The sequence below is a fragment of the Leptosomus discolor genome, chromosome 1, assembly GCF_034619465.1.
Source record: "Leptosomus discolor isolate bLepDis1 chromosome 1, bLepDis1.hap2, whole genome shotgun sequence".
In the NCBI taxonomy this organism is placed as follows: Eukaryota; Metazoa; Chordata; class Aves; order Leptosomiformes; family Leptosomidae; genus Leptosomus; species Leptosomus discolor.
In genome coordinates this window covers 182,349,734-182,376,954 of record NC_141391.1, presented here as the reverse complement: position 1 = coordinate 182,376,954, position 27,221 = coordinate 182,349,734, and the positions used below count along the sequence as shown (strand labels likewise).

The 27,221-nt window shown below is 37.6% G+C and overlaps 1 protein-coding gene across 5 annotated transcripts in view; it reads left to right on the top strand.

Moving 5' to 3' along the window:
* MON2 (MON2 regulator of endosome-to-Golgi trafficking) overlaps nt 1-26,934 on the top strand; it is a 70,662-nt gene extending 43,728 nt beyond the window's left edge. For 2 of the 5 annotated variants that reach the window (XM_086480327.1, XM_086480305.1), the window contains exons 24-34: nt 525-818; nt 1,544-1,742; nt 3,092-3,720; nt 8,740-8,883; nt 9,708-9,836; nt 11,825-12,015; nt 20,522-20,582; nt 21,591-21,714; nt 22,533-22,740; nt 23,560-23,642; nt 25,534-26,218. In XM_086480327.1, coding sequence (XP_086336453.1) covers nt 525-818; nt 1,544-1,742; nt 3,092-3,720; nt 8,740-8,883; nt 9,708-9,836; nt 11,825-12,015; nt 20,522-20,582; nt 21,591-21,714; nt 22,533-22,740; nt 23,560-23,642; nt 25,534-25,697 — 2,226 coding nt within the window. In that variant the 3' untranslated portion in view covers nt 25,698-26,218. Of the gene's footprint in view, nt 1-524; nt 819-1,543; nt 1,743-3,091; nt 3,721-8,739; nt 8,884-9,422; nt 9,441-9,707; nt 9,837-11,824; nt 12,016-20,506; nt 20,583-21,590; nt 21,715-22,532; nt 22,741-23,559; nt 23,643-25,533; nt 26,219-26,338 lie in introns of those variants that run through there. The other 3 variants (XM_086480298.1, XM_086480315.1, XM_086480321.1) reach the window with 3 other exon arrangements.
* The last annotated feature ends 287 nt before the right edge of the window (nt 26,935-27,221 follow it).

Here is a 27,221-nt window from a genome sequence, read left to right as displayed (position 1 = left end):
TTTCATGTATTCCCTTTCTGTTTCCCTTCATGTATAACTGGGGCCTGAAAGCTGAGACTGAGGAAAATATTTGCTGCAGCTTGCAGTGTTTATGTGCTGATCATCTTCCTTCACTGTAGGGAAATTCATATCACAGAATCACAGAATGGTTTGGGTTGGAAGGGACCATAAAGATCATCTAGTTCCAGCCCCCCTGCCATGGGCAGGGACACCTTCCACTACACCAGGTTGCTCAAAGCCCCATCCAACCTGGCCTTGAACACTGCCAGGGAGGGGGCAGCCACAGCTTCTCTGGGAAACCTCTTCCAGTGCCTCATCACCCTCACAGTGAAGAAGTTCTTCCTAATATCTGATCTAAATCTACCCTCTTTCAGTTTTAAACCATTACTTAACCAAAATTAGTATCTTAATGTACTTAGCAAAATACTTTTAAATGTGAAAACAAGAAACAATTTGTTTCATGACTGTGGAGAGCATTATAATACTTCTATTGTACAACAGCATATGTCTTATTCATTTTGCAGTGGAATATTTCAGATTATTTTTTCCAAAGAGGTGAAATAATTGAAAAGGAACTAAACAAAGAAGAAGCAGTGTTGCAGAAACAGGCAGAAGAAAAGGGAGTGATGCTGAATAGACCTTTTCACCCTGCACCACCATTTGACTGTCTTTGGTTATGCCTGTATGCCAAACTTGGAGAACTGTGTGTGGATCCCCGACCTGCAGTTAGAAAGAGTGCTGGGCAGACGTTGTTTTCTACTATTGGTGCTCATGGAACGTTATTGCAACATTCAACGTGGCACACAGTAATATGGAAGGTATGGTGTGTAAGCTTCCACTGAAGGTTTTTTAAGTTGCTTTCACATTTTAATATCCATTGACATGCTATTTTAACACCAGTTGGCCAGTTTATTAAGACTTTTTAAAAGTAACGTATGGTGGCAGAAGTCTAATTTCTTGGGGTTTGGGAGTGGTTTTTCTCTTCTCTGGCCCTTAAAGCCGCTTATTAAATGTAATTTTTGTATCTTGATCATTTCTTTCTTACTCAGGAGTTGGATAAAAAGGCTATTCCTTTCCTACAAGGATGAATGACTCGTTTCTTTGTGTGAAAATACAGAGACTTTGAGGGTCATGTGATTGGACTGATCTGATATCAGATTGAACTTTGTTTTGCACTCTGGGTCTCTTAGAGAGGATCTGTCAAATGCCCTGTTCTAGATCACAGTCATGTTGGTTGTGTCCTGTGGAAAAATCAGGGTGCAGTTGAGTCTGCCTGATGGACCTGTGAGGTATCTGAGATCCACTGGTTTTAGCCTTCTGTCGGTGCTAACAGTCTCCTTAGTGGTTTTGATCGTGCTCAGGTGAACATCAGTTGGATTATTCTTATTCTTAGCTGTTGCAGAGACGTTTAGAATAAGGGAATTCTCAAGGTGACACAGTGACAGAAAGGATAATGGAAAAATTACTATTTTTTGTTATTTTACCTTGAATACAATTGTTGTTTGAAAAGTTGCTTTTTTTCCTCTTTTTCTGACTATTACAGGTTTTATTTCACCTGTTGGATAGGGTTCGAGAATCTTCTACTACAGCTGACAAAGAGAAGATTGAATCAGGAGGAGGCAACATTCTCATCCATCATTCAAGGGATACAGCTGAGAAACAGTGGGCTGAGACATGGGTATTAACACTGGCTGGAGTTGCAAGAATTTTTAACACCAGAAGATACTTACTGCAGCCTTTAGGTAAAATTTATGGTTTAAAGTTATAGAAAAATACAGTAATAAACTTTCTGCTTTTGTATATTTTTTCAGTTAAAGTACTGGGCAAGAATCTCAATCTTAGCTTAAAAGTGTGTTCTATTGTGTTTCACCTCAAATGTGATGAAAATTATGGAGTTTTTAATTCATGCTCCTTAGAACCAAAAATTGTAAGTACCAATTTAATCTTCTGTATCACAGTACTTGAGATAAAATCTCACTAGTGACAACTCTGAGTACCAAATAGCTTTAATTTATAGTAGCTTGATAACAGTAATAACTTTTCTGTTCTTTGGGTTGTCAGAACATATTTTTCCTCTTGTCTTTCTAAGTTTGTGTAACACTTGCCTGGAACTCTTCCATGGCATCAGTGTGTCAAGTTTAACATTGTTCTTACAATGTGGAGAAGTCACCTGTAAAGTCAGTGAAGTATCGAACATTTACATTGTTCAATTGTACTTAGTAATATTTTACAATAGCTTTGTAAATGACCTAATGTTTAATTTCTGTAAGGAGAAAGTGAAAAAGAAATAGGGAATGTATAGCTTGCAAAGAAAATTCCCCATTACATTAATATACCTTCACCATCCCATTGTATGCAATGAATATATGTAACTAGAAATAAGTTGTGGTTTATTTCATTTTGGTTATTTGTGATACAGATATCAACATATTAACAGCTATCAAGAGTGTTGGTCATGTGTGGAAAGTAGTAGATTTTAAACTGTGTTAAACTTGAGTTAAAACTGAATAAAAAATTAAAACGTTACAGGGCTATTTTAATTATTCAAACCCTGTAATTAGTAGCATAGAAAATTGAAGGTTAAGGCTAAATTTAATGAAAAACTCAAACTCCCAACAATGAAATCTTTCTCCACAGTACAATTATCAGAGCATTTTAAAATCAATTCTTTATAAATGCCTTACATGGCTACAGATTTGACCCTTAATGCCTTGTGTGCGCTTAACAGTGTTTGAAATCAACAGGCATCTGGTACGTATAAGAACGAATAGATTTCACTATCCTGAATAAAGAAAACTTATTTTTCTGATATGGGATGTGGAATGTGATTTTTCGCTGGCAAATCTGACATAAACATAGATATATTGCTTCATTCTTCATATTTGTGTGTTTCTCCGTCACATTCATTCTTTCTGGTTATGGTTGAACTGATATATTCTGAAAGTCATTCAAGCCATTGCCTAACCTCATGAAATTTCTCTGCATTAGAGTAACAAGTACATGAACAGCCTTTTAGAGACTGGGTGGGTGGAAAGGGGGATAGGAAGCCAGTTCCAAGTTGATTTTTTTTTTTTATTTTTTTTTTAAATAGGAGACTTTTCCCAAGCCTGGGATGTTCTTCTCGATCACATCCAATCAGCAGCACTCAGCAAAAATAATGAAGTTTCCTTGGCTGCTCTGAAAAGCTTCCAGGAGATCTTACAAATTGTTTCTCCTGTCCGAGACTCAGAGAAGCCTGACACACCACCGGCTATCAATGTTTCTGTACCTGTGGTGGTAGGGACAACAACTGCCACTAGCCTTGGCAGGTCATTCATGAGAACTGACTCCATTGGAGAAAGGATAGGAAGATACAATGGATCTGAACCACCTGTAATAACAGATGAGATTGAAGATTTGAATCTTTGGTGGGCGGCCTGGAACAGCTGGTACAGGATTGGTTCAGAAAGTACAAGGCCTCCGATTACTTGTGATAAATTGACTTTCATTCCCAGCCAGCCTTTTCTTACAGCTTTAATTCAAATATTCCCGGCTCTTTACCAGCACATCAAAACTGGTTTCAGCATGGATGATCTCCAAAAGCTGGGTGTCATTTTGCACGGTGCTGTTTCAGTTCCAATCAGTTCTGATGCTTCCCCTTTCATCCTTCCATCTTACACTGAAGCAGTTTTGACAAGTTTACAGGAAGCGGTTCTTACAGCTTTAGATGTTTTACAAAAGGTAATAATGTGACTTCAAATGCATGGTGAAAGGTAAACTGCACTGTGTCTCAATCCTTCTTCTCAGAACTGTAGTGTGGTGACTTAAACATGATTTTTTAAATTATTTATAGTTGCACAGTGTACTGTATTAGAACTGCAGCAGTTTGGGGTGTGTTTCACTTTATAGACTCGTGTAACAAATATGGGGGAAAGTAGTGTGTAGGCATTAGGTCTCCATTCCTGGTGCAACCTAGGTGCTCTGCATTGAACAGAATGGTGTAATATTTATGAAATGCACTTTTTGCTTGATTGCAGAAATGTCTTAAGTGTTGCGCTGTGTTTGTAGCCCTCTATTTGTCTGTCTAATATTATTGTACTGTTACAAAGGTCTTTACATGGAGTAGGGAGAACAAACAGTATTCCTTATGTTGCCCAGTTACTGCCATAAACAAAGTCTAGAAGAATAGTGATCATGAGGACTTTGAGTTCATGCAGAACATGAAATACAAAAATGTCCCTGGCAGACCACCTGCCTTCTTGCCTCTTGTTAATTGGTTGGTTAAGGAGAATGCTGCATCTTTGCCTAGGAAGTTCTTACTGTAGAACTTAACCTCACAGAGCACCCTTCATGCAAGTGAATCTGTAAGCAACAAATTAGGGTGCCCTTTTTCTGGATAGTTAAGAACAGAAAAAAGCATTGCTTCTTTCTGGAGCAATTGCTGCTTTCTATTCTGTAAAATATCTTTTTGCAAAATACATTGTTCATTCAGGAAACTTATTTATTCAAAAGAAGCAAAGTTGATAATGAATGAGATCATGCATTTATATTAAGCGCTGCTTCAAAAAAAACCAAGTTCCCTCATAAAACCTACTGGAGAAATGCCAGAATTAAAACTATCCATGTGACCTGACTTCATTCGCTTTGGGCTTTCATGTTATGAGGCCTTTGCTTAACTATGTGGTCATACCTCCCCCCACACCCCTGGCAGGATCCTGCCTCGTTTAGCTCATGGAACACATGATGCCTACTAAATGAGCAGCAATTCAGTATCTTGTTTTCTTTTTGTGTAGTATGGGTTGGTTTATCTCATGCTTACTTAAACCCCACAAGCAGGGCAGAATCATTATCTTGCAGTCATTCCTTTAGTTTGAGTTTAACAAATATTCGGGTATTTTGAGAACAGATGTATAAGATTAGAAGTTGGTGTTAAGTCTTAGTTTTTGTATGTGGGGATATAAGTAATAAGTTTTAACACCAGCCATATCCACTAAATTTTCATCCTTTTCCAGTCAGACTTGACCCTTTTGTACCCTTCCCTTTCCAACAGCTCAGCCCTGCTCAAGTCCTGTTCTCCCACTTAATCACTCCATATATTAATCTCTCAGATTTTTCTGTTTCTTTGCTGGTTTCTTTATCCAGATGTTCTTAGCTCCCAAAGGCTGCAAGCATTAGTGCTTTTTGAAGAAGGGTTAGCAGAGTTTTTAACATGAGGAAAAACGGCATATTTTTTATACTCCTGTTCTTATCAAGATGTTAAACTGGTTTAGCTGAATTTTTCTTAAGTACTAACAAAAGCAATAACTTCCCATGTCAAACAGAGACATCCCCCCTTCCCTTCTCCCAGTCGAAATGGTTAGCATGGCAGTTACAAGCCTTTGCAAGTACAGACTTACGTAGGAAGTCTTAGGTTACCTCGGTTTATACAGTAGCTACCACCCCATCTATACCTATATTACTAACAGAACAGCACTGTTCTGTAACTAAAGTAACTAAAAGTAGCTAAAAAAATAAGTTAAAGTATATTTGGACATAGTAAGTTCTGTGAAGTCACATGATCGCTCCTCTTGGCTATGTGGCACAGCACAATTCACGTGGTAAGGCAGCCAGCCAGTGCTGATGTGGAGCAAAGGCCATCTGTCAGATGGTTTTTACTGGAGGCCACAGTGTCTTCTTTCTCTGTTGAAATGAATTAATACTCTCAGGAGTACACACAGAAGCTAGGGGAACAGTTAAGGATGACTATGTAAATACTTGCCACCTTCTTTTAAACAAAATGTTTCTTACGTTTCCATTGCAAGATAAGATTGTTCTTTGCTGATACAGGAAGATCTGGGTTGCTTCTGGTATTCTAAGAAGTTCTGAAACAACTTTGTAATTGCAATGGCATGAAAAAGCCCTGATATTTTTGAGAGAGCCCCTGACTGGTTTAATAAAGACATTTATGATGTGATTGCACTAGCAAAGGACATTGCAACTCAAGGACATGGGACTGGAAGGGAACCTTGGTTCTTCTTTCAGACTTCTGTGTGTTGCACCCATTTTTGCACCATTTGTTTTGTTCTTAGTTTTCTTTTTGTTCCTTATTAGCACTTGTTTTCTAGTCTTTCAGTGCTGTAATATAAGTGCCTGCTTCATCACTGTAGCTCAGCTAAAGTTCATACTCCAGCCCAGATTTTCTGATTATTTTCACTGCCTCCCTACATTGACTCTGGGGCAGCTCTACAGTGAGCCGGCTGGCTCGTCGGGCAGAGGAACACAGATACATACCTGGGGATCAGATACATTTGAATTCTGGCTCTGCAGGCACCGTGGGTGCAAACCTCTTGAGCTATGATGTGGTAAACTCTCCCAGGGAAGTGGTGGAGTCACTGTCCCTGGAGGCGTTCAAAAAACGTGTAGATGTAGCACTTCAGGACATGGTTTAGTGGGCAGAGTGGTGTTGGGTTGGTGGCTGGACTTGATGATCTTGGAGGTCTTTTCCAACCGTAATGATTCTGTGATTCTAAGACTATATTTACATACACTGGCAGAGATGGTACAGCATTAGCTATGGAGAGCTGTAAAAACCACAGTAGTTCATGACAGTGGTTGTACTGGGAGTTGTTTGATGAAAGTGAACTATTAGAAAATGTGAAGGTTAGTACCAGAATGCCTTAAAGCACAAATTTCTGAAACTAAAGCGCTGTGTCAATTTTTACAACAAACAATGATTGCAGTTTTTGTTTCATTGTTGCCTGACCATTACTTTTTGATTTATACATGTCTATTTACTTAAATATGTAAGTAAGTACACTTAATGCAGTAAATAGTACTCTGTTTTATACACAGCTCTTAGACGCTTTCAGCATCCTTCGTCACACACTTTGCTAGGCTATTTTTGAGTTTTTCATGTGCTTCGCTAAAACGTAACCTGGTTTCAGTCAGAAGTCTAAACCTGCTTGAAAAGCAGTTCTAGTTAGTTGAATTTTCAAAACTAAGTGACCTAATCTCCTTTTTTTAATATTATGTGGATAATTTTTAGAGTTGAAAATACCCCAGCAGACTAGGTAGAAAACAATTCTATTTGTAAAGTAAAAGTTTTTACAAGAGTTTCATAAAATATTAAGAATAAGAAGCTACTCATGCACAAACTTCAAATAGGAAGTCGTTACTGCTTTTCTTCGTGAGTACAGAAAAAGTAGCATCTGAAATTATTTTCCACTGATCCTGAAATGAATAATAATAATGATAAAAATCTAACAATGTGGAGTGAATGGCAAACGTATTTTCAAGTTTTTCCATTATAGATAAGGTAGACTTCTGTGGGTACTGTAAGCTGCATCTGTACAAACGTTACCCAGGCGTTTGTGGATGCCCTCTCTCCCTTTCCCTTTCTAATCCATGCGTTGGTTTTAACACTGCGCTGTTAAAATTTGGTGCAGTGACTTCAGTGCAGCAGCATATCAGCTGAAATTGTTTTACATGGTGTTGAATACTTTTAGATCAGCAATTAACCTTTTAGTCTGCTGCCACACAAGTGAGTATCTAGCATCAAAGCATCTTTTTCAGAGTTCAGTACAGTCTTGAACTTGAGTACCAGAAAAGGAGTATGGCTTCTTAGGAGGAGTGCTGCACTATATTCATAAAATTGATTAAGGTTTTTGAGCATTGGACACACATTTTGAACTGCAGGAAGCTGAGGGAAAGGGAAAGGCCATTTATGATTCACGGAGTGCTCTGCTGCAGGTTGTAGATTGGCTGAAGGTGCAGATAGGTCTTAGGGTGATCTAGTGATGGCAGTGCCTGCAGCCCCTCTTGGCTTGCTCCCTCTCATGGCTGGGGACTCAGGATATTTGCTAGCCCGTCAACTACCGCAGCTCATGACACAGCCCCAGCATGGAGGCTACACTCAAACAGCTTCAAAGCTGTTGGCACCTTGAGTGAGTTCAGCCACAACTTGTCATGGATGATCTGTGGTGAACAAAAGGGTGGTTTGATTTCTCCCCAGAGAAAAGTGACAGTACAAGCACAAGGCCTTTTTGTGGAGTAATAAATAGGCTGTTTCTTGAAGATTTGAGAGGAGAGGCTTTGGGAGGAAAAGCAAGACATATAAAATGACAGAAAATAATCGGAGTAACTTAATAGAATCATTATATCTGGCTTTGAAAATAAATGTCCTAAGATTGCCTTGCAATTTATATTGCAACAGGAAATCATTAGCCTATGACAACATGATATTTCATTGGCATCTTCTAAGTACACCCTTCCTGAAATGTTTTCCATTTTAAAGCACGATTATGAGTTTCAGCTATATCAAAATCATATCATTCTCATTTTATTTATGTTCCTTTCTCTAAGACACAATTTTAACTACTTATGAAAACCTTGTATGAGTTACTTCTGAGATTTAAGTGCTTCTTGAAGTAGAACTTGAAGTTGTGGCTGAGATCAACAGACAAGACTTACGTAAGACTTATATTTTGCTGTCATGTCAAGGCAGAGTTTGTAAAGAAAAGGTATCTTTTATAGGATGAAGTGAGATAGCTGTATTTACTAAACTATGTATGCCCAGGTATCTTACCACTTAATTTACTTTAATAAAATAACAAAACTTTACTTTCCTTAAACTGTTAGAACTATACGCTGTCTTTTCTACAGCATGACTCTTGCATAGTCTTAGATGGGAATTTTTCGTTATGAGCTCCTTGTACTGATGCACATTTTTGAATGTGAAAGCTGAAGATATATATTAAGCTTTTGTATTTTCCTTTGGTATAGGCTATATGTGTGGGCTCAGAAAGTATGCAGATAATGTATCCTGCAATCTTTGACCAGTTGTTGGCCTTTGTAGAATTTTCCTGCAAGCCTCCACAATATGGACAGCTGGAAACAAAGCACATTGCAAATGCAAAGTATAATCAGGTAATTGATTAGAAATCTCACTTGTTTCACTTGGCTGATGAACCCAATTCAGCTTCAGATATAGGTTGTTTAGCAAGATGCATTTATTCCATCTGTAAAAGCTTTGCTGTACATGTTGTGTAATAGGTTAATTTATTAATATTTTTTTGTGTGCTTCTGTTATCTTCATTTCCTCCCTTTGAATTCTACTTTGCTATTATACTTTGTATTCCTCCGTGTAGGAAGGGTCTTGCCTGGACACCAGACATAGTGAATGTGTCTGAATTTGTCTAGTGAATTAATCTGAAATAATTTGTCCTACATGTGATACCAAATTTAATAGAAAGACATTTTGAATGGAGAAAATTCCTTCAAGCTGCAAATTTTTGAATTGCACATGCTGTAGAGAGATGGGACGTGTTCAGTAATTCTTTTTATCTGTGTACTCTGCTGTTCACTAAGCATGAACATCTGATTCAGTGTTATCGAAGAGGTAACTATTATGTATGTATTAATTCTTCTTATTCTGTTTGTCCTGCAACACAATGGAATCACACTAGATACAACTATTTGCACCGGTGAGTTAAATTTCCTTAAAGATTGTCCTAATGTAGTTGTCTTGCCTAGACTGCAACATTTCTCCTACTTAAATGTACTTTACTTCAATGTGGAGTACATTTTCATAGACAGACTATGTTGTATTTGCAGTTTTGTTGCTTGGACCATATTCTTAGCAAACCTTGCATGTGTTAAAACTGAGAGTTCAATGCAAAACATAAATTTCCTGTTCCTTAATTAATAGGTTTTCCCATATAGTTCAGTAATTTACTGATTTCTTTTCCCAGGCGGAATGGGTAGCATTGAATTATGTACCATTTGCTGAGAGATCATTGGAAGTTGTTGTGGACTTATACCAAAAGACAGCTTGCCATAAAGCTGTGGTAACAGAGAAAGTTCTTCAGAACATTATTAAGGTAAAAGTTTGTCCTGCATATGTTCCGAATTTAATAAGCTTTAATAAGTATTGAAAATCATGAGTTTTATTTTGAGCTAGTATTGATAAATACTTTCTGGGAATCTTAAAACTTTAGTAAACAAATTGATATGTTATGAAGATGAGCAGCAGTTATGAAGATGAGCAGCAGGTAGTAATTTCTTTAGAAGCTACAAGGCTGTTGAGAGGTTATATGTATCATTCTTCAGCTGGATAATGTCAGTATCAGTATCTCAGTATTAAGATAAAAATTAACAAATGTGTTAGGCCACAAAATATTAATCTTTGAAAGTATTAAGCACCTGAATCTGATAAGGAGACCTCTTAGTAAATACAGCATTGAAGGTCAAAGACCAGTTTCTCTAGACTGGCATGTATGTACTCTGGGGATGTGTGCTCTACCTATTACTTTTGATTGCTTTTAATGACTTTGTGTGTCATTGATGTAGCTAAGAAATGTTACAGGTGCACAGATGTGCCTTGAAGGTGAAAGTGCCAGACTCCGAACTTCTTTTGACCTTGTTTCCATTTTAGCAAATAATTTTGGTAAATAGTAGAAGTAGTAGTAAATGTCTGGGAAAAAAAAAAATATGCAACCTAGGTTTGTTTGTAATGACTGGGCTGACATCAGGTTGTTCCTGTATAGAAATTTAGAAACCTGAATGTGTTTAAAATAGTTACGTGGTATTATTTGGAATCTGTCATGAATTAAATATTTGTATTTCAAAGTTAATGCAGTTGTATTCCATTTCTGGTTTAATGGGATAGGTGAAACTGATTTAAACACCAATTTCCTTTAACGTTCATAGTTGATAATAATGTGAGCTATTGCAGTAGATGAAAATGGTTTTAAAATTATTTTTCACATCTCTAAAGCCCATGTTGATACTGGAATTAGATTTGACCCATATGAACAATAGCAGTAGAAGAAAATACTGTTTATCTCTAGGGTTAGATCCTAGCTCTCAGTTTTTGGCAATAGAGTTTATTACAACTGACTCAATCCTAAGAGTGAGTCTTTCCTCTTTCCACCCTTTGCTTTCCCCAAATCAGAGACTTAACTAAAAGCATTGGGGGTATATGTGTAACACCTGAATTTAGTCACTATGCATTTGAAATGTAAATTAAACCATTGATAAATCATTGGTTTTCCAAGATAACTTGGTATCTGGTTCTAGTTAGTTTGACTAACAATGCTAAAAGGTATACATATAGTGTAAACATTAAGTATGTCTTAATGTAGTGTAGTCTTAATGTAGTGTAATATTAAGTATGCTTAATGGTTTTAAACTCATTAATGACTTTCTTTTATAGATACTGAAGCTGTCTATCTGAAAGACTTAAAATTTGCGGTGTTTCATCTGCTATATGTTTGAGTTGCATTACAGCCTTTATCTTAGAATTTTACTAACTATTTTAACTAAGCTCATTTAAACTTCTTGTGGTTTAGCAATCAACAATGACCAAGTGTCTTGCAGTGGTTATGCATACAGTTCAACTTTTGCATATTAGGAAAAGTTTAAATTTGAGTGTTTTTTCTTTACTGAGGAAGCACTTGAGGTATCTTTTTTAGGAACAGTACTAAACTCTCCGGAATACACTCACGATAGCGAATTGCCCGCAATCTGTTCGATGTTAGGAAAGTCCATTTGTCCGGCTTAGCAGAAATGGTGGGTGGCAATACAGAAAAAGAAAATTAGTATGTAATTTCAGAGAGTAATTAGTAATGGATCAGCTCTGACTTATAACATTGTACTTGGCAACAGACCTGTGCTTTAGCCAGCTGGTATATGGTAAATCAGCTTTAGAATTAGATTTTTTAAAAGATAATTTTGTATACCAGCAGGGAAGGTAGGGATGTGTACTATCGTCTGTGGTAGTGTCTGCCAAGATCTTCTGCAGAAACCTGTCGTATTCTTAGATTTGTCTGAGCAACTATAAATTTTGTTTTAACTTTTAATTTTGCAGACACTAAGAATACCTCTTAGTCTGAAATATTCCTGTCCTTCTGAAAGCACATGGAAGCTAGCTGTTTCCTCTCTTCTCAAAGTTCTCTCTATTGGACTACCTGTTGCAAGGCAGCATGCATCTTTAGGAAAATTTGACAGTATGTGGCCAGAGCTAGCGAATACTTTTGAAGACTTTTTATTCACCAAAAGGTAAACAAAATTTCTTTTTTTTTTTTTTTTAACTGGAAAATATTTAAAGTAATTTGTACAGTAAATATGTCAATAGAGTTCAGCAAAAATAGCCTTCTCTTTAGAGATATTTGATATCTGAAAATTATTTTGGTGAATGAAGGGAAAAAGGTAACCAGTCTGTCTACTTCAAAAAAGTATACTTTCAGAAAGTAGTAGAAAAAACTTCGTTCAAAATGTGAAATGTCAGAGCAAGAAAGAGCTCAACTGACCTCTGAATACAAGGCATAGTGTTTCTGACCAGCCCAAGGAATTCTGTATGGACTCCCAAGGACATTCACTATAGATTTGATAGAGTTACTGATGTGTGCTCAATTTGTACCTTTTTTCACTTTGAACAAATTGCAACAATAATTTTTTTAGTTAATGAACACCATTAACTATATGACTTTCTCTTGAGTTCCATCTTGAAATACTCCACTTACTATGAATTTTGGAAAATTATTTCTTACATCGCTGTTCATTTAGCAGCCCGTAGTTACCTTGTGTTTGTTTCTACCCAAGGTAAAGTGACTGCACCTTAATAATTAACCATGCTTTATTTGTAGTGCTTTGTGAAAAGTGTAGCTAAATGGTCAGATCTATAATTAGCCAGAGAGGCAGACGTGTAAGTCCATGTGTAATCTCTCAAGAATGGAACAATGTAGATGTGGGCAGGTTGAGAAAGTCCAGAAGTGAAAAATAAGAACAAACAGAGACTTAGACAATCTGATCTATTACTTTGTTCAACCAAAAGAATGTATCATTAGGAAGACATGATAAGTCTTCAGAATATGGTAGAAAATTGCTCCAGAGAAGAATTTTTGTGGTCCCTTGAGAATAGGTAAAAATGAATTTCAGTACAGCAAAGATTAGACATTGAGGAAACCTTTTACTGTAAGGAAGGTTAGGTGTTGCAGAACACTGCTTAGGAGCGGTATGGCATTTCCATCACCTGTGAACATCGGGGGGTAAGCATCTTTTAGGAGTAGTTCAAGTATATCTAATAGTGCCTCAGATTAAAGGACAATGTGGAATATGAAAAACTGAATTCCCTGATGCTCTGCGTATGCTGATTTCAGTAACAAAATAGTCTTTCTTTTTAGTAGAAAACAGTACGGTTCTTCTGTACCTAACACTAATATGCTGTGTATTTGTGTGTGTATAGTTTTCAAACACACAAAAATCGGTAACCAAACACAGCTGTATTTACTAATGATGAATAAATAGCAGCTTGTCCAAAACAGACAAAAAATAAATACCAATGAAACTTAATTTTGGAGACACATCAGTTGGTGAAAATGTTTGTAATAACGAATGGCTTTGGAATTTCATCAATAGGGTTGCATGACAATTGAATGAAAAACTTTTCTTTTGTTTTTGCATTTACTTCAAAGAATAATGTTTAATAGGAGGACCTTAAGATAAAAAAGTTCACCAAGACTACATAAAAGAGACTTTAATCATCCCAGTTTTTGTTTTGATGCTTCACTCTAATTGAAAACAATTGTTGCAGTATCTTGTTTGGTTTTGTTCTCAGCTGTGGTTAGTAGTCCTGCTTCCATTCTGAGGCAGGCACTCCAGATCAGTTAATACCCTATAATCAATATCATTGTTGGGTTTACAAAATTAAAATGAAGGCTTTTCAGGTCATTGTAGAAGAACCGTGTGTTCACTTAGAAGTTACTTTGGGCATGTGTACTACTATTTGCTCTAAATTAATTATTCCTAAGTATCTGCTAAAACAGATGAAATGTAACCATTTTGCATGTTTTTAGCTGGCCCAGACTGGCACTGCTACAGTTTTTGGATATTAATCATTCGTAAATCCAGGGAAGTAAGATTATCACAGATCTTCAATGTAATTCAAGATAATCCGCTATCATCTGCATGACCTTTTCGGCCAAATATGTTGTCTGTTTTTCTTAATTTACAGCGAGTGATTTATACGTTTCCTGAAAGTTGTTCCAACCATAGAAATTCCATCTTAATGCGTTGCTTGCTAGAAACAATCACCGTTGGCGTTAATTCTAATAGCTTCTGCCAGCTGTCATACATGGGCAAATATTCTCTGGAGGTAAAGGAAAAATAGTATTTCTGTGAATATTTATGATGGCCTAAAACTTGTCTCTCTTTGCTTAGCTCTGGTTTTGCCTCTTCAGAGGCCAGAGTGTATTCTATAATTTTACATACAAAATGTGTTCTGGGGATCAGCATTTTCATCAGAATTAAAGAACTTCTCAGAAAAGTTATATGAAACATTTCTGTTCTCTCATTTAGAAGCTTTAAGGTTCGAAAGAATTTAAAATATTAAAAATAGGCTGGTGGTTTATAGAACCATATGGCTACAGCAGGATAATTTGCCCTGTCATTATAATTAATGACGATTGTCGTTACTCTTTCCTATCTGAGTAGATGATTTTTGCTTACATAGTTGTACGTTGTATGGCTATTGAATGTCTGGTTTGGGGTTGGGGGTTTTCCCCCCTCCCCTCAATGTTCATCTTTTTCTAAATAGCAGTTTGTCTTCCCACGTGCGTGGTTCTCCTACTCACCGTTAGAGCCCTGTCCCTTAGTAGTTTTAGAACAGATAGCCTTTCTGTTCCCTCTGTCAGCCTGAGCCTTGTCGTCCTAAAAAAAGCCATAGCTGAGAAAGGAGTACATCTGCCTCACGCCACTAGCCAGGACAATTAGTAATAGCAGTCATCTCTCCTTTTCTTCATCCTCTTCCTCCTCCTCCCCACAATGCTCCTGAAGCGTGCCTCTCTCACTGTGATGCAAGGAGGGCTCTAGAGATAGCTGTGGAAGTCCCCCATGTTGAGGTAATTCTCTTCTGATTTCCTTTGGTTAAGTCCTTCTGCACTTCTGTGCCAGATGCTGTGAAACTAGCTTTGGGAAATAGGGCAACGTGTCTCTTGTGTATTAAAATTTTCTAAACTGCGTCTTTTAGTGGATTGTAATTGCAGTATAGTCAGTCTTTTACATTTGTAGTTGTTCCATTTTAAGTAAATTGAATTCAGAATTTTCAAATTTACTGTCTTCTTTCAATTTTATCTCTTTGTTATAGTTCTAATAGAAAATATATGTTAATCGCAGTGGTGTCTTATTCCACAGTAATTTGGGAGAATCTGTTCACTGTTTTGAAAGTAACAGCTAAAATTTTTCACTGAGTTGAGGTTCATGTCAACCTTCAGATTATAGGAGAAGGCAATGGGAATGTACTTTCCAACTGTCCACGTTGGTCCTTTATTTTAGGCCATCTAGGTGGTATAAAAATGTTTTTTCGTGTGTTCCCTGATTTATTTATGTTAACAGTGAGTTGTGTTTTTTTAAAGCTTTAAAAAGTTTGTAATACTTGGATTTTTCTCTGTATTGCCAAAATCAATTAACCAAGCCACAGATGAGGAGATGAGAGCACAGGGAGATTAGTGACTTGTAAACTTGACTTGGCTTTAGTGACCCTGCTGACCATGACTCTGGTTTACTGCGATTGTGAGCCGCTCATCCCTGGTGGCTTTCCAACTTGCAAATATGCCGTGCAGGACAGGGGCTTTATTAAGTCAGTTGCAGAAGAGTACAAATCTGGCTGCACTGCTGAAGCCCAGCATGGATTGAAAAGGTTCTGGAGCGCAAAGAATTTGGGAAATGCAATTCAGAGAACACCCCAAGAGGCTGTTGGTGAGACAGAGTAACAGCATTACTGCATTATCTGGAGTTTTACATTATCCAACATGTCACTCCTTGTGACAGAAATACAGTTACATGTACTCAGACCTGAATACAGTTAGAACTGAAAATTGACTTTCTTATGTTGGCATTCTGTGATGTTTCCGAAGCTCTCTGCTTCAAGGGAACTGCGATGATTTGTCACAAAGAAACTTGTTTTTCTTCCTCCTTTCCTGTATACCTTTTCGTACTCCACACTTTCCGCTATTCAAACTACGTGTTCCGTGCTATTATTTGTCCAGGCTTCATGCAAAGCTAGGTAAATATCTTCCTTTTGTCAAAGGAATCTCCTCGTCAAACCTTTATTCTTCAAAGCTGACTTAGCACTGCTGGGATGGTTTTAAAAATGAAACATCTGCATCTCTGTAAAACTCGCTAATGTCTTATTGCAGTCAGTCCTCCTAGCAACACTGCATAACAGATTGGGCTAGTTTTTCCCTTTAGCTTTGTTCATTAAAATATCCCAGTGCATATTGTCTCATTTTTGTATGCACGTTCTCCAAGTCTCTATCTGGCTGAGGATAGAATAGAAAGATAAAACTCTTTCTGTTTTGCTGGTGTTCTACATTCCTAATCAACATGTTAAACATTTTTCTAGTGTAACTCATAGTTCTTCTGATCACTGTGGTCCTAGAAATTGCGTGTGTAGACAGCCTAGTATTGCTTTCAGTAGTGAAACTGAGTTGGCACTGGTTAGAGTGCCACTGTGGTTAGAAGCGTTAAATTAAACCTCTGAATCTCTGTGTATAAACCAGTGAACCTCCCGTGCATGGTCTTGCCTCTTTTGGACAGGAACAGGATTTCAAGCCTGCTATGGGGCTGAACAAGAGGAGATGCTTATTGATGTTTAAAAAGTACAAGGCACAGCAGAAATGGTCTCTGCAGCTTTGTACATCAAGAAATTTCAAATACAGGCAAAACAGCCCGGGTAAATGAAAAAGGAAAATGTTACTGTCACAGAAAATTAACAACTTCCAAGCAATAAGTTTCAGCTTCTTTCTTTTTTTTTTTTTTTTTTTTTTTTTTAAAGCAAGCTGCAGCTGAGGAGGCTCAATATTCTTGATTTTTATTATAAATCAAAATGACATTTAAAAATTAATAAATTTCATGTAACTTAATTTACACAAAATTGTCTTCTAGTAAGAGACTGGTCTGTTTATTATTTCATATCATTTTTCTTTCCCAGAGGCTTTCATGGAAGCATGTCAAGCCATTATATAAAATAAAATTCAACAAACGTGTGTGTATATATAATTTACTAGAGCAGAAGTCTGTGCTCGCATGAGGGAATTAAATCAATACTCTCCAAAAAGATGCTTCAGAGCAGAGCGCTGCTGCGCACAGCAGGACTCTGGGTGGCTGTTAGCTCTTTGTTGTTAGGCTCTAAAGCCCTCCCTAGGCAGCGGGCATCGGCTGGGAGCTCTGTACCTAGGAAAGGCTGCACATAGCAACAGTCTGCATCACACTGCCTCTTACCTTCCCCAGCTCTTGACCCTTTGGGTACAGTTTGGCTGTATGGCATCAGACCAGCAAAGCTTTTGGCCCCTAGATAGATGTTTCATATAGACACCTTACAAATATCTCTTTACTTCGGAGTAATTTGCTACATGAGCGAGTATGTCTCATAGTCTGTAGCATACATGGCAGATCAGATATGGATGACTGGACAGAAAGGTCTTAACACCTCTTTGGAGTAAACCTCAGCTTGGAAGGTCAGTCAGTCATAAATTAGGAAGCGTCAGAATGAAATCTTCCCCTGTATTTCAACCTGACCTGTGTTGGTATGCATCGTAATAGTTTACAGTACTATCTAAAGGGTTTGCATAGTTAACTTCTTTATGTCTGCCAAAAGGCACTGACTGAACAGCTACTTAATATTTTATTTTATTCTTTGTTTTCAACATGTAACTCCAAGCTTCCTGGCTGCCTAACACACAAACCAATAATAAATACTGTATTCCATATTTTCTTCTTTGGGTTTTTTCTAGTCATACATGTACCACTCGAGTGTTTCACAGACAGTGGTGAAGTTATCTACATAAAGTCCCTTTGAGGAAGGGGGATATATTTTTTCTTTCAGGCAGGAACATTGGTGCATACTGTCATAGTTGTCAAAACTGAAAATTAGCTGTAGGTGTGCAGGCTGAACTTCAGGTGTCTCATGCTAAGCACCCAGAAGATGGGGGGGGGGACGGGGACAGGATGGGGATGGAGGCTTATCTTAGAAAAATCTTGTTTGACGTGGTCAGTATCATGTAGGAGCACTGGGAAGAAACCCACAGACCTGCTAGCTAAACTAACCAGATTTGAATGAGATTTAGAAGCCTCCAAAGTTCTCCAAACTTTCATCAAAATGGGCAGCAGGTTAGAGAAGTCGGGCCCAGATGAGTGCCTGGCACAGGTCCACAGTCGCATGTTTGGCAGCTGCCTCGCCAGTGAGCACGTGCTTAGCTCTGAACTACCCACCGCATGTCTGTTGTTTCCTGGGGAGGGATGTGGGGTAGAGGAAAAGCCGGGGGCTGGGGCGGGAGTTTGGACATAAGCCAAAGGATGCCAGTCTGCTCATCACTACAGTGCTGCACTGATTCCTCTGCTTACAGAACAGCTTGGTTCTTTGTTCAATCCAGAGCTCTGTTTTTCTTGCATCTGCCTATTCTGTCATAAATTAGGCGGGAATGTTGTGGCAGATTGACCCTATCATTTTCCTTCCTTCTCAGTAGTGACCATCCTGTGTACTTAATCAGATGGTTTCTCTGGAGACAAAAAAAAAAAAGCATCATCTAATTTAAGAAGCATCGTAACACACAAGCATGCACAATAGCAGCGAGTTGAAGTACCACAGGCAATCTTAATTCCGATATTTCTAACCGTTCCTTTCAAGTGATCAAATTTCCAAACTGTTCCTCAGCTTGAAGATGTTACATAGTTATTTTAAAGAGACAAATGTAAAATTATGGGAAAAGGAGAGAATTTAATGTATCAAATTATATTGACCTTTTCTCGTGCCTTATCTCTGATTTTTGTTAAATTAATGCTACTAGTTTTTCCATTAGCTCTAGTAACGTGTTACCTTAAGTACAAATCGGACACGGCGAAGAAACAGAACCCGTAATCCAGTGGGTTTTACAACTGTCTTTAAATTTCAGAGAGACATAGCCATGAGGGTTCCGACTTCTGCTCTATGTCAGAAAAACAAGAACAGCGTAACTAGGTCAGAACAGTCACATGCCTAGACCTGTCTGCTGTTCCTGTTTGGTTAGTGGGATACTGAAGGAAGAGTGCAAGGCGACCACGTAGTGATATTCTCATGATAAGCTCCTTCAGCCCCCCAATTTACGTAGCTCAGAAAGTTCTTGTACCACAGGTTGCCATTGGCTCATAAACGATTTTGTTAACTGTGTGTGGAACCTGTGTAGATTTTAGCAGGCAATTCTATGATTATGGGATTATAAGCAAGGTATTTCAGAGTTTATCTGTTGTGTGGAGTACCTTCTTTGATTTTGGTTTGGTTTTCCCCAAAATGGAGTAGAAGCAGATCTGTAAAGCAAGACAGTTCATGATGAGGACCCGTCACCTGCAGAGCGCTCACTTTAGATGTTTTATTTCAGAGTAGCTCTACTCTGGCTTTCTGTCACGCAAGCATCTACGAGAGCTTGGAGTACATTTTTTGGTTTCATTTCACCAAAAATTAATCCAGTTCTGTGCACTCTGAGACCAGACGTGAACCAACGTTTATAGGGATGTCTAAAAGTTTAACTTGAAAAGCCCGTGTCTGATCCAAACTAAAACACGAAAACATCAGCTGAAGTAGTTGCTTGCTGTTTAAGCAGGAGACCTTTACTCTTTCTGTCCTGCTGAGCAACGTGGTCCCAGTAACTCAGCAGAAGCATAAACCAGCAAAGGAAAGGAATGTGAACTCACTGAACAGGTAGTCCAGTAAGTACAAGGAAGGACTCAGTAAATGAGATAAAAGTTCACCAGAGAAAACTGCATGACTGATGGCTGGCATAAAATTTCCAATCAAATGATACAAGATTTCCAAATTTACAATCAGGTAAGGTGGCATCTTGTAAAGTATTGGGTAATTTTTGTGGCTAAATCACCTCTGGACATTTCATCTGTAAATGAATTTTTATATACAATGGAAGAACTGGAGAAAGTTCAGAACTTCTTCAAAATTATTGTTTGTAAAATAGGTTTGTCTTCATAAAGTTCATTAAGAATGAGAACAAATATATCATTTCAGTTATCAAGGAAAAAGGCAAAGTAATATCCCATTAATGAAAAGTGTGTTTCACTAATGCAGAAGAAAATGTAAAATTAAAATTAAGGTTTTTACAGATGTACTGCTGAAAATAAAGTCTCTTATCCTTGCATAGTGAGAGAAAATGTAAAACATGATAAACTGTGATTTGCTGATGTGATAGCCTTCACTGAGTCATCTAAACAGATATGTGACTTTCGCACATGCAAGACAGAAGAGATCACTTTGAGATGCGTATGAAAAATGGTGTTGGTGATGCAAGTTCTTAATCAGGTCCATCAGTTGTAATTCTTCAATTTTAGTATTTTGCTACTTTTTTCCTTTGAATCACTTTTATCATCGTTATTCATAGGTTTTTTCTAAAATGTTAATCATTACCATACAATAGTACCAACTTGATGCATGTAATAATAACTTCAAATGTAATGCATTTTCCCATACTTTCCTCCTCACAAATGTTGTGAATTTAAAAGTATAATGTAGTATGTTTATTTTCAGTACACCTCCTGATAACCTCTCAATTCAAGAATTTCAGAAGAATGAGAGTATTGATGTTGAGGTAAGGAGGCTGTTAACAAATATACTGTCGAACATCCACAGATTGCATTTGGTTCTGAAATAATTTTTTTGAAAAGTCACCCATTCATTCTTTTTTTTCTGTGATACTGTTTTCCTTTTTGAGAACAAGACAGGAAATTCGTAGGCTCAGAATTCGGTTGCTTCAGAGTTACGCCAAAAGTAGGAAGCAGCATGCCAAAAGCTACTTCTTACCCACTCAAGTTCCAAAACAGCATAGAGTGGCTAAACTGGAATGTGTTTCTCTCTCTAACCCGTTATCTGATTCTTACTTATTATGTCATTGCCAAGCAATTACACAGGTAACTGTAAACCACAGAGGAAGCTGACAATTAAACCTGAAGTGAGTGCTTTCAGTGTTGGAGGGGGGGCTTTCAGTCAGCAATGGCGTTGTTGCCCGCTCTCCAGAGCGGCAGCTGGGACACAAAGATTTCTGGATGAAAAGCAGGAGCGGTTCTGCCTGCAGTGAGCAGAACTCTGAGATCTAATGCCTTAATTTATGGAGATCTAGACCCACTTTGTGCCTGAATGGGAGCATCGAGACCAAGGATAGAAAGCATTTCAGTTAACGTGCCCTGCCTTAAGCTCGTTTAGATAATTAACTCGTTCTGCTTTGCAGATGTCACATGGTGAGCGAGCATGTGAGGATACTGAATTGGGCGCAGGGAGAGGGAGATTCCTAATGTTAGATCTTCTCTCTTCAAATGCGTAAATTCGATTTGAAGAATATAATTCAAGTATCAGTGGAAATCTGGATGATAACTGCTTCAGAAACTCTGACAAAAGCGTGGGGGGAAGTTTGTTCTTTCAAGTTTAATGTTACGTGCAAGACCACAATTTTTGGACATATCTGCAAATTTTAAAAGCTAGCATTGGATGATTTTGTGATCTTTCGGCATATCTCTTTTGTTTAATGTTTCTGTAATCTTCATAGTAGAATTACAACTTCAATATTCAGAAAACCAATATAAATATATTTAATTTATTTCAGGTGGTGCAGCTTATCAGCACAGAGATACTGCCATATGCTAATTTTATTCCTAAGGAATTTGTTGGTCAAATAATGACTATGCTCAATAAAGGCTCGATACATTCTCAGTCATCCTCTTTTACAGGTACGGTACCTGAATAGTGGTGTTTACATCTACTAGAACATAATGAAAATGTTGAAAGTACTTTTCCTGGTAGAGACTTGAAGTTCCACGGCCTGTGTTCAGTATAGACTGTTTGATATCCAGCTGGGGTTTGAAAAATGTATTTTATTTCATGGAAGTTGCCAGGCATTCCTTGCAATTTTTAAAAAATTATTTCCTTACTTCTCAGTCAGTATCATGTCCAATATTGTGCTTGTGTTACTTTATACTTTCTACATAGTTTGTTTCGCATTGTGCCAGCTGAAATAGTTCTACCGATAATTTCAGACAATTGTGAGAGAGACACGATGTCTTGTTCTTAAAAACTAAATGACCTTAGCATGACTATATGGTGTTCCTAACCAGGCACTTTCTCTGCCTTTAAGAAACAACAGTTACAGGTTTTTTGGGGAAAGATGAAAAAAATGGACATAAGCCATTACAGAGAAAAATATTTTGATTGTACAGTACAAATAATAGTAGTTATGATGTAGAACTGGGGTTGCTGGGTTTTTAAAAATTGATTTAATATAGTTGTTATTATTAAAGAAGTGTCAAGTAGGTGGCAACGTTACTGAATGTGTTGCATATTTTATCTTTTATTTTTGGAACTATTGTGATTGTTGCACAGTCACCTTTTCTTAGATTGTATTCTTAATATTTGTTCATATCACCGTTAAGCATTTTAATACTAGAGGAGCGGTAACCTTTTTGCAAAATACAATAAACTGATTGAAATGCAGCATTTGGTGTGTTGGCGTGCATGCTGCGCAATTAAATACGGCATTTTACTTTGACAGAAGCCGAAATAGATATTCGAATGAGAGAGGAGTTTTCTAAGGTGTGTTTTGAAACACTGCTCCAGTTTTCCTTCAGTAATAAAGTCACAACTCCTCAGGAAGGCTACATCTCTAGAATGGCACTTTCTGTGCTCTTGAAAAGGTCACAGGATGTGTTGCATCGCTACATAGAAGATGAGAGATTGAGTGGCAAATGTCCTCTTCCACGGTATGTACGCTGTCTGTAGGAAACGAAAGGTATTACCTGGACTTTGTAAGAAGGCTGCATTCAAAATATCGGTCACTAAAGAACTAATGTGTAGGGGGGTGAAATTTAAAGGCAGGGAAGTGTTTGTAGGGAAGACGTTTCAAAGAAAATGTTGATACCGATTTTTTGTTGAAAAAGCCTTAAATAATAATGGTCATATGCAGTGCTGTTACATAGACAATAGGAATGTGGCTTAGTAACTAACACGTTCAGTGACTGAAGCAATGTTTCTGATACCTGTAGCGTAATATTTCTGAAATCTGATTTCCCTTTATTCCCAACAGAGCTATGTATACTTTCTAAATTGAGAGGTGGAGTCTCCTCAAAACTAAGATAAAGTATCCAAACAGCAACATTGTGAATCATTACTCAAGTAATTGTTCTTGAAACAGAAAAATTGACCGAAATACCAGGAAATTCTTTAAAATGGGAACTTACGTAAATTTCACTTAACTTTTGAAGGTTTTGATCATGAATGATGAAATCAATTACTTTCATGTTAGTTAATCATGTACCTGTTTTCAGATTGAGATGTGTATGCCATTACTGTTCCCAGTATCAAATTTACAGCTATCCTAGCCGAGACAACAGCAATGATGGTGGGAAAGTTAAAGACAAATGATAACCTTAATCTCTAAATAACCTTTTTCTTGGTAGGCTTCATTGCAGCCGTTTCCATTATGTGTTTGGGTTTTTTTTAATGTTTTATGAGTTTCATAGAAAACTTACATTCTTGAGACAAAAATGAGTAGTTGACTGTTTGCATTTTTCCCTTTGTAGGCAACAAGTAACAGAAATCATATTTGTTTTAAAAGCTGTCAGTACTCTCATAGATTCACTTAAAAAAACGCAACCTGAAAACGGTAAGTTATTGTTAAACAACGTGGCTCTAAACAAGATAACATTATATCTGCCACAAAGACGTATTTATTCTTTCCCATAGTAATTTTCACACAAATTTGAAAGAAAAGTGTAATCTGTAAGATTCAGTATTTTGTAATTCTGTGTATATGTAAGTGGCAGGTAGACCCAAAAAACCCCCCACAAATTATTTCCAGTATACCTAAAAGTATGAGGTCCTAAGATATGTTTAATAAAATAGAAAACCTCAATTTATGGTGTCTTTTATTACATAGAGCTTGGTATCTTCTAAAAACAAAACAAAAACCCTTCCATAAAATGTTAATAGAATTCTTAAATACATGTAGTCTTGCTAGGTCCTTTTTCTTCTGATGATACTTCTGTAGGTTGGTGTGGACCACGTTCACGTAGGTGCACTCTGCAATTAAAGGGGTGCACAAGTGAAACGCGTGGGCAGGCTGTTAGGTACTGAAACCTGCGGTCTTGCTTTCCCTCCCTTTCTGCTCTAGTACCTCCTGTCCCCCATATTGAGAAAGATGTCTTAGCTCGTTGATGCCCAGGTAAATGGTTGGCAGATGTATTTAAAGGGCTGAATTAAATGGAAGACCTCAGCTACATTTATATCCCTGCATCCTGTTCCTCCTGTAAGCTGCACCTACTGTATGCATAGAGAGTTCCCACCAGAAAACTCAGCCAGGGGTCTTAGTTAAACCAGCTCTGTTGAGCTCTGCAACTCGGACAGAATTGCGCATATAGCACTTCCCTCTGCCTCCCTGCCTGTGGGATTATGAGGAACAGAAAAAAACTTTCAGTTCTGAAACAAACCAACCAACCAGCCAGCCTATCCAGAACACAGGCAGGCGGGTTTCCTGAAGGGGGCAGTGCCTCTTCTTGCAGCGTCACTGAGCAGCCAGAGTCATGGTGATGGGGTTTCCAAGGCTGATGGCAAAAGCCCGAGGGCAGAACTATGCCAGGACACGTAAAGCCTTGTGGCGAGCCCTGAAGGCAACCGAAGTGCTGCTTGGGTGGGCCTTTCTCCTTTCTCTTAGAGGGGTGGAGCAGCCAACTCAGCTGGACTATTCCCCATGCCCCTCTTCCTGCAATGGGAGAAACTCTTCACCTGGTCCATACATGGCAGCGATTGCCAAACCTCCTGTGTGCTTTCTTGCAAAGAAAACCACTGGACAAATTAGAGCATCAGTTTACTCCCACTTCTAGCTTTTGATCATTTTATTTCTTTAAGAAAATTTCTAACGTTGTCTGAAATCAGGGTTTTGTTCTCTTTTGAAAACAGAGCTAAACCGGAGATAAGCAAGGAAGTGATGTAATAAATAAGATTGATGCCACAATGTTTAATTTCACTTGTTGGACTAACAAACTTTACCATGGATATTTTTGTGTCTTGGCCCAGTGTTTCTCCCTCTGCTTTCTATTGCTCTCGTAATCTGGGATGATTTGAAATTGATAGAAGGCCTCATTGGTGACAAGTTTCCAAAAGTGAAATGTGCATCCAATTCAACTTTCTGTCACTAGCTGAGAAAAACAGGCAGAAAATGTGTGCGTATTACGGATTTAATAAAAGTATTATCTTCAGTTTGTCAGTTCTTCATCCAGAAAACACAGTGAATGACTCCTGTGTAGAAACCCAGGTGTGTAGTGCCGTTTTATGGATATCCCATCTGGCTTCCAGCTGCCGCCGCTGCAGTATGGCTCTCCTGCAAAAATCCTCCATTGTATCCGAGAGCCCCGTCCAGATGCCGTAGTGTCTCTATAGCACTGGGTGCCAGTGTTCAGGCACCGGAACGTGCCCTTATTTATACAGGTATTGAAAAAATCTGTTGTGAGAGTTCGGGCAGCAGTAAGTAATTCAGTCTGTTCTGTTCTTCATTGCAGTTGATGCTAACACATGGGCACAGGTTATTGCCTTGTACCCGACTTTAGTAGAATGTATCACCTGCTCGTCCTCAGAAGTGTGCTCTGCTCTGAAAGAGGCACTGGTTCCCTTTAAGGACTTCATGCATCCACCAGCATCCAAGGTACAGAATGGAGAGTCTTGACCACATAAAACTTTTTTTTTTTAATTCTTGAAGGAAAAAAAAAAGTATCCAAAAATGTTTGTTCCCGGGTGAAGTTTCTCTGAGGAAATCTCTTGTGACTAGTTCTTTGGCAACCAGTGCTGACTGCCTTTTAACTGCACTAACGAGAGCTCAGTAATTCATGAGTACAGGCTATATCTCAAAGGTTCCAGAGCGAGTAGCAGTGCAAACCTTTAATAAATTTAACTGAATAGTTGGAATCATTTATAATCTAATGTACTTGCTACAGTATCTTGAAGTGGTGATTGAAAAGTGGGCTTATGTACAGCTTGTTGTGTATGTGTTAATGATGTAATTAAAAATATTTCAATTCAGTCAGATTTATTAGGCTGGTGTTTTGCACCCTTTTTTTGAAGTACGAATTGTACTAAAATTTTATGCAAGATGGTACTGTAACATTCCATATATCTGTAACCAGCCTTTGTAAACAAAGGGAACTGATATACTTGTGTGTATAATAAATGGTACAGTTCTGTATAAAATAGTTGCATTTATTATTTAAATTCTTTTTAAAATATTGATAATGTTAAATGCTTGAAAATGTATTTATTATAAGTTGTATGCTTGCATTTTTACTTACAGTTTGCCTTCTAAATTGCCAGATATGCTCATTCATATCTGATCATGTTAGTTTTTGCTTAATTGAATGTATCTTCTCTGTGGCCATTGGACATCTAACAAAGGGTCGTATGGCGAAAGACTGCAGCAAGCAGTCAGTAGCCTGCTGAACTCAGACTTCATAGTTGACCTGAAATAAGTTTGAATATGCAGAAATCCACTGTAGCACTTCAACACTACCATACCTCACTTCATAATGTATTTGTTTCAAGATGTTTTTTCTACTGAAGTCTTACCCATTTTTGTAGTTGCAGCCTTGGTTTAAAACAAATACATATTTGAGGGTTGTTGGCCTTTTTTTGACCTTCTTGGTAGAATCACAGTCTTTGAATCATGACCCAAGAAAGGCGATTTCAAATATCTGAAATACTTGGCTGTAATATTTTGTTCAGTAATTTTAAGTGCTTTGTTTTGTAATGTCTTTTCGACCCCCAGAAATTGTTCTAATCTTTTAATTATAAACTGTGTCTGATATAAAACCATGAGAAGTGTATTTTTGAAGATAGCTACTCATTTAGAAGTGCAGTAAAATTTGTCATTAAGTAAACTTGAATTTGTTTCACTGTCACATAATACACAATCAAAGCAAAGTACTTTTAATAGTATTGGTTTTGAAGTATGACTTAGCATTTAAAGTCTTACTTCATTATTATTTCAATAATGTTTCACCTGTATTCACATATTTTTAACCTGTGATGTGAAAGCACAAAGGCCAAATGTAAAAAAGGAGGGAAAAAAAAAAAAAAAAAAGACAGGTGCCTTTCTATGGATGTCAGAATTTCAGAGCTTACCTTTAGGTTTTTGTTCCTTAAAGTCTTTTGTAGATATTAAAAGAGATTATCATGCATAAGAAATGGTATTATATCT